The 19,519-nt window shown below is 41.4% G+C and overlaps 1 protein-coding gene across 1 annotated transcript in view; it reads right to left on the bottom strand.

Annotated features, from left to right (window-relative positions):
* Positions 1–4,689: 4,689 nt before the first annotated feature.
* SLC13A1 (solute carrier family 13 member 1) overlaps positions 4,690–19,519 on the bottom strand; it is an 81,318-nt gene continuing 66,488 nt past the window's right edge. The window contains exons 10-16 of the mRNA XM_077841663.1: positions 17,780–17,878; positions 17,583–17,684; positions 10,834–10,937; positions 8,849–8,958; positions 6,512–6,673; positions 4,982–5,119; positions 4,690–4,833 (exon numbers count right to left, since the gene is read on the bottom strand). Of these exons, the coding sequence (XP_077697789.1) occupies positions 4,690–4,833; positions 4,982–5,119; positions 6,512–6,673; positions 8,849–8,958; positions 10,834–10,937; positions 17,583–17,684; positions 17,780–17,878 (859 nt within the window). The remainder of the gene's footprint in view (positions 4,834–4,981; positions 5,120–6,511; positions 6,674–8,848; positions 8,959–10,833; positions 10,938–17,582; positions 17,685–17,779; positions 17,879–19,519) is intronic.

Below are 19,519 nucleotides of genomic sequence, written 5' to 3' on the forward strand. Positions count from 1 at the left end.
TCAGCAAGTTAGCAAGAAGTATGGGCTGGATGAATGCACTATAAGGTGGGTAGAAAGTTGGCTAGATTGTTGGGCTCAACGGGTAGTGATCAATGGCTCCATGTCTAGATGGCAGCCGGTATCAAGTGGAGTGCCCCAAGGGTCAGTCCTGGGTCCGGTTTTGTTCAATATCTTCATAAATGATCTGGAGGATGGTGTGGATTGCACTCTCAGCAAATTTGCAGATGATACTAAACTAGGAGGAGTGGTAGATACGGTGGCAGGTAGGGATAGGATACAGAGGGACCTAGACAAATTGGAGAATGGAGACAAAAGAAATTTGATGAGGTTCAACAAGGATAAGTGCAGGGTCCTGCACTTAGGACGGAAGAATCCAATGCACCTCTACAGACTAGGGACCGAATGGCTAGGCAGCAGTTCTGCGGAAAAGGACCTAGGGGTGACAGTGGACGAGACGCTGGATATGAGTCAACAGTGTGCCCTTGTTGCCAGGAAGGCCAATGGCATTTTGGGATGTATAAGTAGGGGCATAGCCAGCAGATCGAGGGACGTGATCGTTCCCCTCTATTCGACATTGGTGAGGCCTCACCTGGAGTACTGTGTCCAGTTTTGGGCCCCACACTACAAGAAGGATGTGGAAAAATTGGAGAGAGTCCAGCGAAGGGTAACAAAAATGATTAGGGGTCTGGAACACATGACTTATGAGGAGAGGCTAAGGGAACTGGGATTGTTTAGTCTGCAGAAGAGAAGAATAAGGGGGGATTTGATAGCTGCTTTCAGCTACCTGAGAGGTGGTTCCAAAGAGGATGGTTCTAGACTATTCTCAGTGGTAGAAGAGGACAGGACAAGGAGTAATGGTCTCAAGTTGCAGTGGGGGTGGTTTAGGTTGGATATTAGGAAAAACTTTTTCACTAGGAGGGTGGTGAAACACCTGAATGCGTTACCTAGGGAGGTGGTAGAATCTCCTTCCTTAGAAGTTTTTAAGGTCAGGCTTGACAAAGCCCTGGCTGGGATGATTTAATTGGGGATTGGTCCTGCTTTGAGCAGGGGGTTGGACTAGATGACCTCCTGAGGTCCCTTCCAACCCAGATATTCTATGATTCTATGAAAATTTATAGCAAATATTACTATTTTTATAAGTTTAAATAAGGACTATATTTTGTAATACACCCAATACCTCCTCCATATCATCCAAAGTATGATATTCCCTTCTGGTTAGTGATCATGTAGAGAAATACCTTATATTAAATAAGTTTGGCAGAATTTGATTTTTTTTTTATAATTTTGACAAAATCTATTAATTTGTAAGCATTTTTTTTTCAATTTAAATTTTCAGTTGCTCAAAATTATGGGTTAAGTTTTTTTAATGTTTATTTAAATTTTCCCACCTGCAGGAAATTTTAGGGGGATCAGAAAATAGGGGGGTCAGACATTTAATGACAGTAGACACTGAGATTCAAAAAGTTAAAGCTTTATAACCATTAACACACAAATTGTTGACATCACATGACAAAATATACAAGGTAAATATCTTTAAATCAAACAAATAAGTTCTCAAGCAGCATTTTTGTTACTTTGCTATCAGTAAATTTCAATCATCATTGATGGAAATATTTTTTCTTCAGTTTGTGTGTGTACAGTGAAATCGATATTTACTGACATTTGCCAGTAAAAATCTAATCCTTCCAAGCCTAATCATAAAGAACATGAACTCTCTGAAGGCCCTTTCAGGCCAGAGTCAGAACATGGTAGAGTAGGAGGAATGCATGTCAGGAGGCATTGGGAAGTGTCCTCTGCTACACACTTTAAAATATCCAAAAATAGAACAAATCACTGCAGTTTATATTTTCTGTACAACTCTCACTTCTCCCTCCTGCCCCCTGCAAACTATTCACTTCAAGTGCAATCTGTTCATAAAAAATAACTTTTAAGAGTACATCCTTTCCTGAAATGTTTAAACTTGTCTCCAGTTTACTTGGATGCTTTTTTTATGCTGTCAATGGGATCATTAAAAGCCTCTAAATAAAACAGCAGTAAAGCTAACTGACAGTTCTACTGTACAAACTAAACCTCAGTTTTATAATGAAACAGTTGTATTAACTGTTAAGGGGCTGGCAAAATATAACTAGTCAGCATTTTCTTTAATAAAGATGGGGAGAATACAGGTACCCGAGCATGCAAGCTCCAGGAGCTCCATTCTGATTTGATAATTGCTTGCTGGGACTAAAACTCAGTGGGCCACAATGCCATATTCAAGATGACAATTTCAATCAGTGCTGCTGTATCAACATTACAACACTGGGTTGTAAGCAATAAGCAAATTGCCTTGGTTGGGCAATATTTAGATGCCCCAGAAATAAGACAATAGATATCCTTGGGATTGCAAAGACTGGATAACTAAGGATATCACATTCATTGTGGCAAAGGCACAAGAGCTTTGCTTACTTCATGTTTTCCATAGCAGAAGAAAATATGCCCTCTTTCTTCAAACTTGCCAAGAAAATATCTTTGTAAAATTTTGCTCCCTGGGATTGCCTGAAGAGACACCAATCTTATTTTTGTGAGGTTCCCCAGGGGGAAAACAGTCCTATCGTCCCTTCCCACTAGGGTTTACACTGTTTGTAAGGCAGCCACAAAGGTGGACCTGATCTCAGGCATGCAGACTTGAGTCTAACACTTGGATGATGGTACACATAACTCAGTAACTACTGTAAGAGGAGAATGTCATAGCTCTTAATCTGCAAAACACACTATAACAATGTAAATGATCTCTAAACAGCTTTTAACTGTAAACTTCCTCTTCAATCACATGGGCTTTTTTAAGGTTTCTAACATTAATACCGTCTAGGAAGCTTAAAATTGTACCTATCCTGAAGGGGATATTAACTTGTTAAAGAGAGTTGAATTTTAACTCTCCAGGACTATATACTGTGTATTAATCTAAAGAATGCATCTATTGTTTTGACAGGTACTGAGCAGAGAATTATTCTGATAGGGTTTATTCTTCACTCTTATAGGCTCCAATTCAGGAGAGCATCTCTATCTAGGACAACTCTAACTTATGTCCTTAACTTTAAGCAAATGCTTAAGTCATGATGACCCTGAGCTCCAGCAGTTGCCGGCCCCGGGTACAGATCCCCGGTGCGACAGCAGGTGCAGACCCCAAGTGCCAGTTCCAAACCTGCTGGCAGTCAAACCCTGGCTGTGTGCTCTGACCCCCAGCCCTGGCTGCTGATCCCTGCACTGCTCCTGGACGTCGACCCTGGGTTCCGGCAGGTGCTGGCCATGGGGACCGATCCCCAGCCCTGGTCACGCAGCAGCAGACACCAACCCCAGGCTCTGGCAGGTGCTGGCCCTAGATATCAACCTCCAGTCCCCGTTGCACAGCAGCTGGCTCCAGTGGGTGTTGGCCCAGGACACTGACTCCTAGCCCCCTCTGTGCAGCAGTGGGCACGGACCCCAAACGCTGACCCTGGGTGCCGACCCACAGCCCTGGTCGCACAGCAGCAGGTGCCAACCCCCAGCTGCATGGCAGTGGGTGCTAATCCCCGGCCCTGGGCGCTAATCCCCGGCCCTGGGTGCCAATCCCCGGCCCTAGCCATGCAACTGCGGGCAATGACCCTGGGCTCCAGTGGGTGCTGGGCCAGGGCACTGACCCCCAGCTCCAGGTGCTGACCCACACCTCCAACCACGCGGTGGTGGGGCCCCCCATCCATTGCCACTGGCCTCTGCTGCCTCATCCCCCAGCCCTCCATCCAGGTCTTAACTTGCCAGGACTTTCTGTGAAAAGTGATATTAACAAACACACAAATATCACTTTTCACAGCATTATTTTTATTGAGTCTGAAAAAAAAATCCTACGTAAATAAATTGCATGATCTGGATGTATATACATGCATATTTATTTGTTTTTCCTAAAATTAATTAAGTATTTTAGGGAAAAGTGTCAGTGTGGCCACCAGCAAGAGTTGCAGCCACCAGCTGCACTCTGAGGCCACCAAAAAATGTGTTGTGAGAACCCCTGGCTTAAGTGCAGTCCTGGATAGGGATAGATTTAAATAAATGCTTCATTGCTTTCCAGAACTGGGGTCTGAATGATTCTCCTTGCAGATAGTGAGGGGTTGGCCAGAGAAACATTGACAGAAAAGCGGTAGTATAAATGCCCAGGCAGCTCTCCACAGGTTATACTCTTCCTACAAGATCAGATGTATGGACAGGGCCATGAATGGATTGTTCAGACAATCCCCAACCTGACCTTTCTTTTGTAATCATCATCATCATCATCAAAAATTTTATGACTTGGAAAAAAAAAATACAGTGTGTTCTACAGACCAGCAGCAAATGTTCCTACAACATTTAAAATGTTAAAATAGATAGCTCCTGTTATTTTATGACCCCAAGAACAGGGCCAATTTGGCAATTATAAAGAATGTGCACATTTATAGATGGTACTCGACAACATGTACAAGTAAAATCTGAATAAGGTGACCTGGATAAGAAACACATTGAAGCTTGATGGTGCTTGCAAGGTCCATATTTGGATAACATTATTCCTGATTAGGATCAGCAGATCATCAGTCCCTGGGACTGGGAAATATAGATCACTATCATTATTGTGGTGTATTTCGCATTACTACTAACTCACCAAATAATAGTAAAAAACCCCACAAAAACCTTGCCAGACAGTTTTTACGGCCCTGTGTTATTCACAGTGGAAAGATCAGGTGCCCAACTTGGATATGTGTGAAGATCTAACAGGGGCACTGCCCATGTTGTGACTGCAAGCATAACTACAGCAACTCCGATGACATTAACACCCAAGCCAGCCTTCACCTAGAGCAATAATAAAAATCAAAAGTTGGTATCAGGAAAACTAAGCAATTTTGAAGAAAATTTCCAAAATGGCAAAATCAGACAGCAGCATTAGTGTGATTATCAGAGAGCAACACTGGATGTTATGGAATTTTTGTTAATAACTCACCATTTCAATAACGTTCAAATGACCATATGAAAATACAATGGCATTGGGTGGATTTGCTACGGGAAGCAGGAATGCAAATGAAGTACACAGTGTAGCAGGTATCAAAATATAAAGTGGATTCACATGAATAGCTTCAGCCTGCCAGATGGTAAAGATAATGAGAAATAACAGATTTCCAGGGACACGTACCTACAAATACTTACTTGCTACAATAATACAAGTGCATGAATGAACTGAATAACTTGTTCAAATACAAAGGAACAATCTTCTAAAGAACAACTTATTTGTTTATATTGTGTAACAAAATATTATAATTGCAGCATGATTACATTATAATACTTCTTGTAATTATAATTAAACATTAGCATAGAAAATACACAGTGTTTTATGAACCACAGACTAAAACAAGGGCCCCTGCATCAGAGCATTCGAGCAGATACAATGCAACAGTTGCAGGAAGAGCTTTGAAAGAGAGCGTGATGAACTTGAATTTGAATGTGGTAAAAGACAGGAAGCTAGTGAAGGGATTCAGGAAGTTAAGTAACGTGACTGGGGCAGTGGGAGAAGAAGATAATTATAGAGGACGGGGGAGCCAGGCAAGATGAGAAGAGGGGGAGCTGAACATAGTAGGTTACATAGGAGGAGGAAGAGTAGAGAACAGAGAGGGTGCAGATGGTAAAAGGAAGGAGAGGATGAACTTTATGCCATTGCCAGTATCCCAGTATCCCAGTACTTGATCAGGAGGACAGTGATTGACAGTGGGAGAAGTGATTGAGGAAGTGGGAAATACATATTCAGGAACTCTCAGTTGGCTTACTACTGTTTTTCAGATTGAACTTGTCAAAGATTTTGACTTCTGATTTTTCAACAAAATGTTTTCTCAAAAATTTCAATTGTGATAGAACCCTCTTCCAGAAATTTTCTTTGAAACGCTTCCTTTTTAAAAAACAAGATATAGAGATTGTTGGGGATTTTTTGATTTCAAAGTATTCAAAAGTCCATCAAAATTTTGAAAAAAAAAATTAAAAATCATGTTTTTTGTTTGTTTTAACTATTTCTTTGACCAGCTCAGTTTTTACACTGATGGCACCCATGCTTTGAAAGTCTATTATATATCATTGTCACTGTTTCTTGGGGTAGTCTCTTGAGGGGTCTCAGCTTCTCCTGACTGACCCACCTTACTTTGTTTCTCAGTCAGGTCAGTTCCTGGACTCTCACCTTCAATTAGGTCTACCAGTCCTTCAATTTTAGGCCTTATAGTCTCCTTACTTTTTCTTGAAGGCAGCCTGGCACAGGACTGTCACCCCTTTGCTAACCCAGGACTTTCCACCTCCCCTTCTGGCTCTGTACTCTCCCCTTTATAGCAGGCTTTGTTTTCTCTACTGGTTGCAGCTGTGGGTGCCTGCTTCCATGATTGGCAGCTGCATGGTGTGTGTGTGAGTTTATAGAAACATTACAATTATATAGTGTATTTTTCTTGCATAGAGCAAGGAACATGAAGGTTAAAACAGACCTAGATAGGGTACTCACCAAAGGTGCTAATATAGGCAAGAATATAGTGATGGTAGCTGGATTGCTGGCCACTTCTGTTACTGAGGTGACAATCAGACACGATATTAGGATGATCAGCCATATTGGTAATGATCCTAGAGGGGTTATTTTGCTTCCTATCCAAGCTGATAGTTTTGAAACCTGAATAAGGAATAGGATATTATTATGACACAACAATTATTGAATGAAAAATGTAACCAACACAGTATTAATGAAGTTTATTCACTTATTAATATGTGGCATATTTCTATAGTTAGAGATAACAGATTATAAAATATACTTCATCCTACCATGTGTTTTTATTGCAGTGCTCTCATATCAAGACATTGGCTTATGAGAAGAAATGAGAAACTATACTGCAATGTTTATACCTCACAGATGTTTACAGAGACAACCTCAAATGTTTTTAGTCTGCTCAAAAAAGAACTAGATAAATTCATGGAGTATAGGTCACTCAATGGTTACTAGCCAGGATGAGCAGGGATGGTGTCCCTAGCCCCTGTTTGCTAGGAGCTGGGAATGGGTAACGGGATGGATCACTTGATGATTACCCGTTCTGTTCATTCCCTCTGGGACACCTGGCATTGGCTGCTGTTGGAAGACAGGATACTGGGCTAGATGGACCTCGGGTTTGACCCAGTATGGCCGTTCTTATGTTCCTGGACAAGCTCTAGGACCAAATCCTGCTCCCCTTAGTTATGGGATAAATCAGTGCTGCTCTACATGGGAGCTCCACCCATGCAGAATAAAGATGGGAGAATTTTTTTGCAAATAGTTTATTCACTAAATAATGCAGTTTTGGGCAACCCGACACTATCTGTGAATTTGTGTTTTCACTGTATAGTTTCAACTGAGAGACCTTTCAGTTTTTTGGACTGGAGTCAGAGCTCTCATAACTTTTAGCCTGGTGGTTGGGGCACTCACTCAGGCTTTAGGTGACCCAGGTTCAGTTCTCCTCTCTACCTGATGTTGAGAAGAATTTAAACTCAGCTCTAGCCTATACTATAGGGAGACTGCCTTAGCCACTGAGCTATACTGGGATGGGTACCTCTCAATCTCTCCTGTTGAAGCTGTTCTATTATGTATAATTAATTAACAAACCAGTGGAGTAGGGCTTGAACTTGGGCCTCTCTCATCCAAAATGAGTACCCTAACAGCCACAGAGTCTGTCTCACTCACAGTTTCTTGCCAAACCTTGGATGTGGGAGACCAAAATTCAAATCTTCTTTCTGGAGTCATGTTATTTGTTTGTATAGTTTGTAGTACAATGGGATTCTAAATCCCTCTTTGGATCCCTAACGGCTACCACAGTAACAACAACAAGTAATACAAATCTGCGACAGGATTAAAAGATTTTGAAATGACTTCACTGACCAAAATATTTGTATTTTTTCTCCAGTTCATTGCTTGCTTTTAGATTTTTTTCCCTCAACAGCAGAAAAATACAACTGTTCAGATAACAAAGGTTTTGGATTAACTGGGAGTCATTTATATACAGTGAAATTCAGCAAGTAAGTCTTTATGTCAAACTTCTGTGCACAAAGACTTAGATGTTACTAGCTTCATGCATATAATTTATGAAGTCTGTTAATTGAGGCTTGACTCTGTTTTTTTTAGTGTCCTATCTGAATATTCTTGAATCTTCTCTGCATTTCCATGTTCCAGGTTTAATCGTTAGCAAGATACACTGGTAAAATGACATCATAACCTTGAATAACCTCAATAACAGACTTAAAAGTGGCAATTCTTCAAAAAAACCCTTCAAAAACAGACTCCAGTGAGAAACTGCAGAACTGGAATTAATTTGCAAACTGGACACCATCAAATTAGGCCTGAATAAAGACTGGGAGTGGATGGGTCACTACAAAAACTAATTTCCCCCTGATGATAGTCACACCTTCTTGTCAACTGTTTGAAATGGTCCACCTTGATTATACTGGCCTCATTAGCACGAGAAAAGTGATTTCCACCCCTTCTTGTCAACTGTTGAGAATAGCCCACCTCCGCCTTAATTGAATTGACCTGTTGGTACTGACCCGCCGCTTGGTAAGGCAACTCCCATCTTTTCATATGCTGTGTATTTATACCTCCCTACTGTGTTTTCCACTCCATGCATCTGATGAGGTGGGTTTTAGCCCATGAAAGCTTATGCCCAAATAAATTTGTTAGTCTCTAAGGTGCCACAAGGACTTCTCGTTGTTTTTGCTGATACAGACTAACACAGCTATCACTCTGAAACTTGAATATGCCATTAGTCTGTGTTTGTCTTGGCACAGGTCATGTTAATTGTTCAGAATCTTGTAGAAATTGCATTACCTCACAGCCCTCTGCCAGTGCAAAACCTCCACCAACAAGAATCATTATCTCCCAGGGCATGCATGACTGAAATTCCTTCCAAGTAATCAGCGGAGTGTAATCAAAAACAGCTAGGGGAAAAAAAGTTTTTAAAAGACCTCTTGATACAGCTTTTCTCCAGATACACAAGTGAAATATTTAAAGCCTAATCTTTATCATCAAATTAGGAAGGCTTTTCTTCTGATCATCTTGAACTTCCTGGGGCAGACCCTTTGCAGCTGTGAATTGTCATTACGCCATTGACTTCAGTGGAGCCATGATACTTTACACCAGCTGAGAAGCTGCCCCCTTATGAAAGATAGCTATTGATGAGACTAATGCAGCAAGATGGCTACTCTATTTAAACAGATTGCAGTGTAAATTCTGGGCTTCACTGAGACACATTTAGGGTCTGATCTTGTATTCCTTGTTCATCTAAAAAATCTACTGATATCAGTAGGAGTTTTGAGTACATACAGAATTTAAACTCAGGTCATATTCTAATCTAGGTAAATTACTTTCTAAAACAGAAGAACGGAATGAAAATAGACTCATTCACCATTTTATATTTTCCTAAGGTTAATCTAAATAAGAGCTGAAAATATTTTGTTAAAAAACAAACTTTAGTGTCTGATCCAAAGCCCACTGAAGTCAATGGAAAGCTTTCCACTGAATTCAATGGGCTTTGGATCACTAAGAGTGATCCTACTTAGATTGAACTTCTGCTGCCCTTACACTGAGTCTGTTCTTACTCTGCAAGTATTACCACTTGATTTCCTTGGCAAGGAATTAATTTCCTGCTAAGGTACTACTCATTGTGATGGTGGCAGAATTAGTCCCCTAGTGAGAAAAGAAAACCCCCCCGCAAACCAATAACACCCCCACAAAAAAATCCCCCACTTTTTACCTAGGAAAAAGTATATATATACAATTTTGATTCTCATTTATGCTACAGAGACTTTACACAACTCTACCAGTGTAAGTGAGCCTTAAAGCAAGTGTAAATTTCAAGGCCCCTTTCCAATATGCCCTTTTAAAAATCTCTTTCCACTGCCAAAGCTATGTAAAGCCACCTTATTGTAAATGAGAATCCGGCCCATATATGCACATATCAGTGAACCCTTTTTATGAACACATGTAGCTAGTTTATGTACCATAGCAACAATAATATGTAAAGTAACATTCAGTGTTACATGGAGTTAATCTGGATTTACATGAGTGAAACTGAACAAAATCTGGCCCAAAGAATTTTAACAATCAAATGTACTTCTCGCCACTTATCCAGCTATTTTTAATTTGTTCTATTTGGTTTTCACTCGCTTTGGACACTGAAATGAAGCTCAGTATCACTTTCTCTTCATAGGTCAATTTTGCTTTCTGAAGGTTTGTCATCATTACCAGGGAGATTGACACTGCTGCAATCGATGCAATGGGTGTCAATTTAGCAGGTCTAGTGAAGACATGCTAAATCAACGGCAGAGCGCTCTCCGGTCAACTCTGGTACTCCAGCTCCTCGAGAAGAATAAGGGAAGTCGACCAGAGAGGGTCTCCCGTTGATGCAGTGCAGTGAAGACTCCGAGGTAAGTCAACCTACACTACGTCGACTCCAGATACGTTATTCACATAGATGGAGTAGCGTAATTTAGGCTGAATTACCCCAGTAGTGAAGACAAGCCCTAGATCTCAGGAGTTAACTCAGTGCTCTTGTGTTATGGTTTCTAGCACTGCAGGGGGAGGTTTAAATGGGAACAAAAACTATTTGAATTGATATCATGAACATTTTTCTATTTTTATCAAGTTTTTCTAACAACTCCCACTCTCTATACACTTTTCTTTTTATTTAACAAAATCTGTACCTGTTGGGCTTAAATACCTGATAGATTTCCTAGACCAAACACTGAATTATATTCACATAGGGTCACCTACAGTCCTTGCTCTAGCAAAGCTCCAATAAAAATATACCCAACTGTTTTCTCCATTTGAAGTCTTAGACCAAGTTTTTGCTGGAATAATGAAGAAGAGGAGGCCAATTATTAAGGCAGCTGTTGAATCTGTAGCAAAACCTGGGTATCTAAGGAGAGATTAAATGCATATTTAGTAAAGAAAGAATAAAGGATATACAGCTCCAGGAAAAATAAATATTCTGTAGAAATATTATATAACAATATTATAAATACTAAACCTTTTAGTCTGCATGTGACTGTACAGTAATTTGTCGCATTCTATCAAGTTTACAAATCTGTAGTTATATGGTACTTAAAGATTCCCATTTCCACACAAAAAATGGCCAGATTCTTGGGTGTAATATAGTTGCTTTGCACTTCTCCCAGTGGTAGAATCTAGCAATAGAGCCAATGTAACTGGTCCCAGGAAGATCATTCCTGCCCAAAGGGGGATCCTCTCATGATCTAGAGATGACATGGAGCCTTTTATGGCAACCTCTCTCTGCTGCCACCGTAGGAGGCATAACCATAGAGTGTGGGGTGCCCCTATGCCGCACTTATCTCTTGGTGCATTTTCAGCTCCTTGGAACTGTCTACAAGTGGTGCAAATCAGAGTAGCCCTTACACTGCTCTGTTTACTACAGGGGATCAGCTCAGCACAGAGCAGGCTCAGGATCAGAGGAATGAAAAGGTGAACTTTATACCACCTTAACACACAAATACTCACCCAATTTATGCTGTGTGCTTCTCAGGCACAGGCAAAGATCTAGTCGATTGTGTACAATTCTGCACTTCTTACTCAGCCAAAACTCCCATTAATAGAATGAGAATTTTGCTTGAGCGAGAAGGATCCGAGCCAATGTCTTGTTAGTGGTTTTTTTTTTTGTGAAGGGCCCCTGGGATCTCCTTATTTTTGGATTGATACAGAGTATTTTTCCTTGCAGCATCATGCCACATTTCCACATATTTCTGGTCCTATCCTGATTTAGTATGTTCCAGAAATAATTTGGCCCTTAGGTTTTATATTATGTTAGCTATTTCCTTGGAATAAAACATCACACTTTCTTACACTTTATAACATTGTATAATCCAACAGGGCAACCTAGGGAATCCTAGATTTATTAACAGTGCTGAGTGAAACTCAAAGACATTTTAATATGAATATTGCACTGAAACCACCTCATAGCTCTTCTAAAACTAATTTTGTCCCATGAACTCTCATGTGAAAGGAATGCTGCTAGCTAGCTTCTTAAGGATGTAAAAAAAGGAATGGTCCATAAATGCTGGGAGTGTGCTTTAAACATATTTTTGTTCTGTTGTCTGCTACTGCGGAAAAGATTTGTTTTTGCAAGCTATTATTTTTAGAAATATGTAGGACACATTAATGCCCCTGCTACTGCAATATCCTTATGGCCGCATGTACAATACTCATGTGACAATATTGCTCAGCTTTCCCAGTAGCTTCATCAGTTCCTAGCACAGCCCAGAGGAGAAAGTAAGCCGGACCGGACCAGCTTCCACAGCCCCTTTAAACCGCCGCCCGAGCCCCTGGGGTAGCGGCGGCAGGGCTCCGGCAGTGATTTAAAGGGCCTGGAGCTCTGCTGCAGTAGCGGCGGCCGGAGCCCGGGGCCCTTTAAATCACCCCTGAGCCCCGGGATTCCCAGCCGCCTCTGCAGCTGATAGCTCTGGGGGTGATTTAAAGGCCCCAGGGCTCCCAGCCGCAGCCGGAGCCCTGGGGCCTTTAAATCTTGATTTAAAGGGCCCAGTCCCGCCTCCTCCTGTTGAGGCCACACCTCTTCCGGTCGAGGCCACACACCCCTGCTCAGGACTCTGGAGTACCGGTAAGTCCTTTAAGTTACTTTCACCCCTGACACAGCCACATACTCCCTGGTATTCCAAGCAGAAATTTATAGGAGGATCCTATTCTGCACTCTGGTATGAACTCACTGGGAGTTGTACTGGAATGTAGGATTCGGCTTGTAATGATATAATGATATAATGCCTGCAACTACCATGTCCAGGCAGCAGACACATCTGTGAACAGTAGTGAGGTTACAGAATTAGATTTAGATTTTCTGATACAATTGCATTATTCCTGGAAAATCTGCTCTTGGGACAATATTGCATACACAGAAATGGATTTAAAAGGAGAACAATACCTGAACTGGAATTAAAAAATGGCAGCTGTCACTGCTGTTTGGCCTGATGGGCATGGGTGTCTCTCTAATTGTAGTTTTCCAAAGATCACTGTGTATTGAAATATAGGATTTTTAAGCACCTATTTGCTTGACTTGTGATACCTGGATACAAAATATGTATCAGCATGAGGTCCTATAAAAATAATTGCCCCATATATCAGCTCAGTACTGTCCTGTAAGGAAATCTCACAATGGGCTGATCTGAAGCAATTCTGGGAAATAGGCCCAGTGGCAACCTAATGTGAATGATTCTATTCAGGTTCTTGTCCCACATTCATCACTGTGGTCTCTGAACACCTTCCAGAAATGCATGTAGATGGCCTAATATTAGAACTGAATAATAAAATATAATCAGTATATGTCATCCTTGCACACACTCCACAGTACATTATTATATTAAAATGAAAGTAATTCAACCCCCTGAACAAATTCTCAACTCCCTTCTGAAACTGCAATGTACAAAACTTGGACAAAACTATATTTATGATAAATCTAAGGAGGACTGTAAGAATAAGAATATAACTGCTCATTTTTATGGAAATTATTACACAATTAATTAATTATAACAAGAAGAATACTGAATAGCAAGACATGTTATTTCTTATGCTTTCATTGTAAAGAAGTACAGGCTTTGTATTTCAGCAGGTTAGTTCAGCTATCATACAATACAATGACAGGTTTCAGAGTAACAGCCGTGTTAGTCTGTATTCGCAAAAAGAAAAGGAGTACTTGTGGCACCTTAGAGACTAACCAATTTATTTGAGCATGAGCTTTCGTGAGCTACAGCTCACTTCATCGGATGCATACCGTGGAAACTGCAGCAGATATTATATACACACAGAGATCATGATTTAGCCTAATGTGAAATGACACATGTTTGCATTCTATTCCAAATGAAAACATTAAAGGATAGCCGCAAGTAACACACTTGTGCAGTACCTGTAAATAGTGAATAGTATAGTTACACTCCACTTATCTCTTTTTAAGATCAAGATAGTTTGATAAACAATAAACAGAGAAGATAATATAGGAACATATCAGTGTGTGCACCTTTAACAAGCTGTTTACAATTGCTTTTTTAGTATCAGGGATAGGTCATTCAGTGGTGCTATATGAACATTACATGCTATTTTAAAGCAGGTAGGCATGGTCAAGGCAGCTTGATTGCTTGATTGGCTGAGTGCTTGATTAGCTCAGCACTTTAAAATCTTCTTTAAAAAGATGTTGCTTCAAGAGCAAGAGCAAGATCAGAAGCTCTTCTATCGTTGCTGTGGGGATAGTTTTTTTTTTTTTTGCATTTTTGCTACTGTTTGAAGAAATATGTTTAAAAGATAAAAAAACAATTTTAAAACTCCAAGATGCTTTATACCGATCAGGATAAACTGATGATCTTTCTTTGGGTGTCACAAAATAACTCTACTTAACACTTTACTTTTTCAAAGAGTTACAACCATTAACTAATTATTCCTTATGATACCCTCCCGGTGTATGTTTTGGGAAAGCAAGCGACTGTGTGTGTGTGTGTGTATTTATAGACAGTAATGAGAGAACTTACTATCCCAGCTGAGATAGAGATATAGATCTGGGCATCATTATAGATAGTATTTAAAGCTAGCAGAGTGAGGTTTGCCCAAGGAGAGGATATATATATAGAGAGAAGAGTGGGGCCAAGGACAGGCTCCAGGGGGAACAACAACAGACAGCTGGAGAGTCGAAGAGGAGGAGGAGCTACAAGAGGATATGCAGAAGAATTGGTTAGGGAGGTAGGAATAGAACCAGAAGAGATGAGAAAATAGTGAGCTTGGGGAGGAGAGTTTTCAGTATAGTGAAGTGATCAAAATGTCAAAGGCAGCTGACAGACCAAGAAGGGTAAGAATGGAGTTGAGTTATTGATGAAGTGCCCAAGAAATTTAAAAAAAGAAGAAGAGGAAGATGGGGTGATACCTGGATAAGCAAGTGGGGTCAATACAGGCTTTTTGAGAGAATGAGATGAAGGGTGATGAAAAAGGAGGAGTTGAGAAGATCAGGAGACAGAACTGGATTGAAGGACATGCAAATGAGAGGAGGTTGGACACTTTAGAACCAGAGATCATGCTAAAGGAGGAGAAAATGGCAGGCTGTGGGAAATGGGGCAGAGAGAGGGGGATTGTTTTACACCAGCTCACATTGATTTTTTTTTGGAAGAAGAAGTGAGTCAGATATTGCAGGTTGAGGAGGGCGTTGAAAGCAGAGAATGCACTTGTGTGGAGGAATCATGCAGAACTAGTTTCTGGATTTTCTCAAGAGTCATTCAGGGCACACAAGCAGCAGCAGACAAAGAAGATGCAAGGAGTGAGCCAAGCCTGGGCATGTGTGGGATAAATACGGCTGTTTGAGAGAAGTGCAACAATACCTGAGAATGGATGAAAAGATAGAGTTGTGTGTGGAAACTATGGAGTTGATGTCAGAGTGAGGTAGGACAGGGAGGAGTGGATGGAGGGCATCAGGTAAAGTGTTATAGGACATTTTAATGTAGATTGCCAGATGGATTCCTTCCAAGCCCAGAAATAACCAAAAGATGCACTATTTGGTGGCTGCATTATGGTCTGCATGAAGTTATTGATATTTATTATTTTATGACACACACAAGTGTGCTAGTTGCTTCACAGAAAAACTTCAAAAGGACAGATCCTTGCCCCCAACACCTTCGAATCCAAATGGAAGACATAACCAGCAAAAAGAAAAACAAGGTGGTTAAAGTGGCCCATTAACACCCCTCCAGTCAGAGGGAGAAAAGAAATGGGGAGGGGGGAAGGTAAAGCAGCTCAGGGGAGTTGTTAGTGGATTATAGATTGTTGTAATAAGCCATAAACAGCCCCCTCCCCAACTGGAGAGGTGTTAATGGGCCACTTCACCATGAATGGTCCCTTGAAATATGTGCTAACTACAGGTGGTAAACAATTTGTTCCACCTTGTTTTCAGCTGTGACATTCTGTGGCCAGGTCAACATTACAGACTTATATTGGTATAATTATGTCGCTTAGAGTGTGAAAAATCTATACCCCTGAGTGATGTAATTATACTGACCTAACCGCCTACCCCTCTGCGTAGACAGTGCTGTGACGAAAGGAGAGCTTCTACTATCGACATAGCTGCTGCCTCTGAGGGAGGTGGATTAATTATGCCAACAGGAGAGACTTCACTTAAGTGCTGCAGTGGTACAGCTGCACCGTGTAGACCTGCCCTGAGTTAGTTTCCCAGATCTGAAGAAGAACACTGTGTAAGCTTGAAAGTTTCTCTCTCACCAACAGAAGTTGGTCCAGTAACAGATATTACCTTACCCACCTTGACTCTCTAATATCCTGGGATTGACATGACTAAAATAACACTGCATGCAGGCAAAAAGGAAGGGGAAGGTGAGAAAGGGGCACAGGTTATGTACATGTGGTTATTCCATTTAAGTAACACACCGGTCATGATGGTTCAAGAGGTTTGTTTTCTGTTTTGACTGAAACAAGGTGGTGCTTTCAATTGAATTCCTAGTAGGTGGTTGTCTACATCACATCTGACACCACTGTTTGGAGTTTCAGCAGAGAGGCTAAGGACTGAAAGAACATGGAAACTGAAATACCTTTTCCTCCTGGAGGTATTTCCTCCAGGTTCAGCTGGAAGGTGGGAAGAGTCTGGAGAAGCTTGCTGTACTTGTTTGGGTTTTGTCATCTCATTGGTTATTCACCAAATCACAACCCCTCTCTGCATTCGAATCCACCCTAAAACCCCATTTCTCTGCATTGCTGATAAGCAGCGAGTTAATCTAAACAAAGCACATTTTTACATACTCAAAAGAACCACCAAGATGTGTCCACTCATAACTAATCTCATTTCTCAGATAACTACAAAATCCCCATCCCCTTAGTCAGTCTCACTCACTGGGCATATCTGAAAGTAGACTGAAGCGCTTCAAATGTCCACCATGTCCTTGAATTTGTTCTGTAAAATTAGTCCATTTTAGTACTAGTTGTCATCCGATGAAGTGAGCTGTAGCTCACGAAAGCTCATGCTCAAATAAATTGGTTAGTCTCTAAGGTGCCACAAGTACTCCTTTTCTTTTTACATTTTCAATACGGTATAAAGAAATAATATTGGTGCCTGTGCTGTACCCATTTTGTAGATAAACACAGATTTCCACTGTTGTCAGTCTACGGCCTTTCCAACTACTAAAGTTCACTTTAAATCTGGAAGAAAATGCAAACACTTAGCCCTGGTCTACATTGCGGGGGGAGGGGGATTGATCTGAGTTACGCAACTTCAGCTACATGAATAACGTAGCTGATGTCGACGTACTTAGATCGACTTACCGTGGTGTCTTCGCCGCCGTGAGTCGACTGCTGTTACTCCCCCGTCGACTCTGCCTGCGCTGGAGTACAGGAGTTGACGGGAGAGCGCTCGGGGGGGTCGATTTATCGCATCTAGACTAGACGCGATAAATCGATCCCCGCTGGATCGATCGCTGCCCACCGATCCAGCGGGTGGCGAAGACATACTCTTAATTAAATACAGTACAGTCATTGTTGGTATTTCAGCTGTTTTACTTACTGAGGAAAAAGAGAAAACCATCCAGGGATGAATCCAGGTTCTCTGGTAAACCACAAGAGGGCCATTAAAATGAACAGGACAAGGGTAGTGATTTCTGGGTAGCTGCAGCAAAAGCACAATTTGTTAGTGTCTGGATTTCCTTAAATTTAAATCTGTGCTTGTTTTGAAATGGCCTGGTGTTTTGCCGTCTCTGTTACCTTATTGGCCCAAGCTTTGTATACTCCTCTTTAATCACCTGTGCTGAGGCCTGTTCTCTGGCTGTTTTTTCCTTGCCACATCGGAACATTTCTTTGAAACTGGAATGTAAGTCAACAATAATGGAGTGTTATTCTTACAGGATAGTTACAGATCCCAACCTTTCCAGCTAATTGTACCAATTTACTAGGCTAAGATTTCAGTTCTACCAGCCAGTGCTCATTATCTCCTATTTCATTGTGCACAGTCTGAACTTTACAATACTGGTTTGGAGTAACCTGAGCAGATTGGAGTCTACACAAATGCATGGGAGCTTGGCAGAAGCAGCAGCAAAATATACCCCAACACTCAGGCTTGTCATTAAGGGAGAGGAGGCAACCTACATCACTAGGTTCTATAAGGATGCATCGTGGTCTAGTGGCTAAGGCACTGGACTGGGAAATGAAGAGCCCTGGGAACTATTCCTGTAATGTACTGTCCCTTTAAATGTTTGAGCACTCTGCTCTCTGCAGTGGAAAACCTCACTTTTGTGTTAGTTTCAGTTTTGCGAGCACAGCAAACAGCTGTCTTTCTATCAGTTCCCTCTGTGTCTGTGACTCTCTCCTTCTCTGCTGGGTCCAGAAATATAACATTGGCCACACAGGATTTATATCCCATGAGCGTCCAGTGCTCCCATTACCTGAACAACAAAGAGAAAGAGTCAGCAGATAATACTGTGAAAGGGGAACAAAGTTCACCTAGAGGCACAGGGTAACAGACTTTTGTTCCTGGGAACTAGTTAGCTACAGAGGGGGAAGTTGGCAATTAGAAGCAGAACAAAGGAGCTGTTCAAACAAGACAGTGAAGTAGAAGCAAGCAGCCATCTTTGTTGACCAGGTGCAAGCAGGCAGGCAAACAGCCTTTAGCCTGCACTACAGCGTCTATAATCAGCAGAGGGAGCCCAAATGCAGCCAAAGGAAGAATTTTGAATTTTGCAGTATAAGAACACAGCCAGCAGAGGGTGATCCAGAGAAGATAGTGTATGATTGGGGGCGGGGGGGGGGGGGGGGAAAGGTAAAGAAAGAATTTCCCCGTGGAAGAGAAGTCCAGGAGGTGCGAAGTTCTACAGGAGAGCAGTAAAAAGGCAGCTTTTATGGGCAATATTGGTGAATAATGGGTGGTGTACCTCAAACATTCTGAGCAATTTGTAACCTGCAACACCATTCCAGATGGACAAAGAATTTCAACCTTACTGACAGTGATGCCATATGGACTGCTGTGTCTCCAACTATGCCCAGAACTGCCACATATGCTGCAATTACTGCAGCAATGCAGGAATATTTTTCTTCTATCCCATTGATGATAGCTGAATGATAGTGGTTTCATCAGTGACATCAGGGAAGTGGACAGTCGGTAGCACAGTTTGTTGCCGCTCTCAGGAAGTTGTCAGAGCATTGTCAGTTTGGAGAAACATTAAGTGATGCCCTGCATGACCAGTTAGTCTCTGGGTTACACAATGACCACATCAGAATGAAGTTACTGGCTGTAACAGAGGTTACATTCAGAAAGGCTGTTGATGTAGCAGTTGCAATGGAAACCACAGAGATGGGATTCTCTGTGAAGGGATAAAATCCATATGCTGTTTATGTTACAACCTGCTATATAGACTTGTCAGCTCTTTTTACAGGCCCCAAATCCAGAGCTTGGTCAAGAAGACAGAGGCCTAGCAAATAGTGAACAATATTAGCTAAGAAGCAGAACAA

This window comes from Eretmochelys imbricata, chromosome 1, assembly GCF_965152235.1.
Source record: "Eretmochelys imbricata isolate rEreImb1 chromosome 1, rEreImb1.hap1, whole genome shotgun sequence".
Lineage (NCBI taxonomy): Eukaryota > Metazoa > Chordata > Testudines > Cheloniidae > Eretmochelys > Eretmochelys imbricata.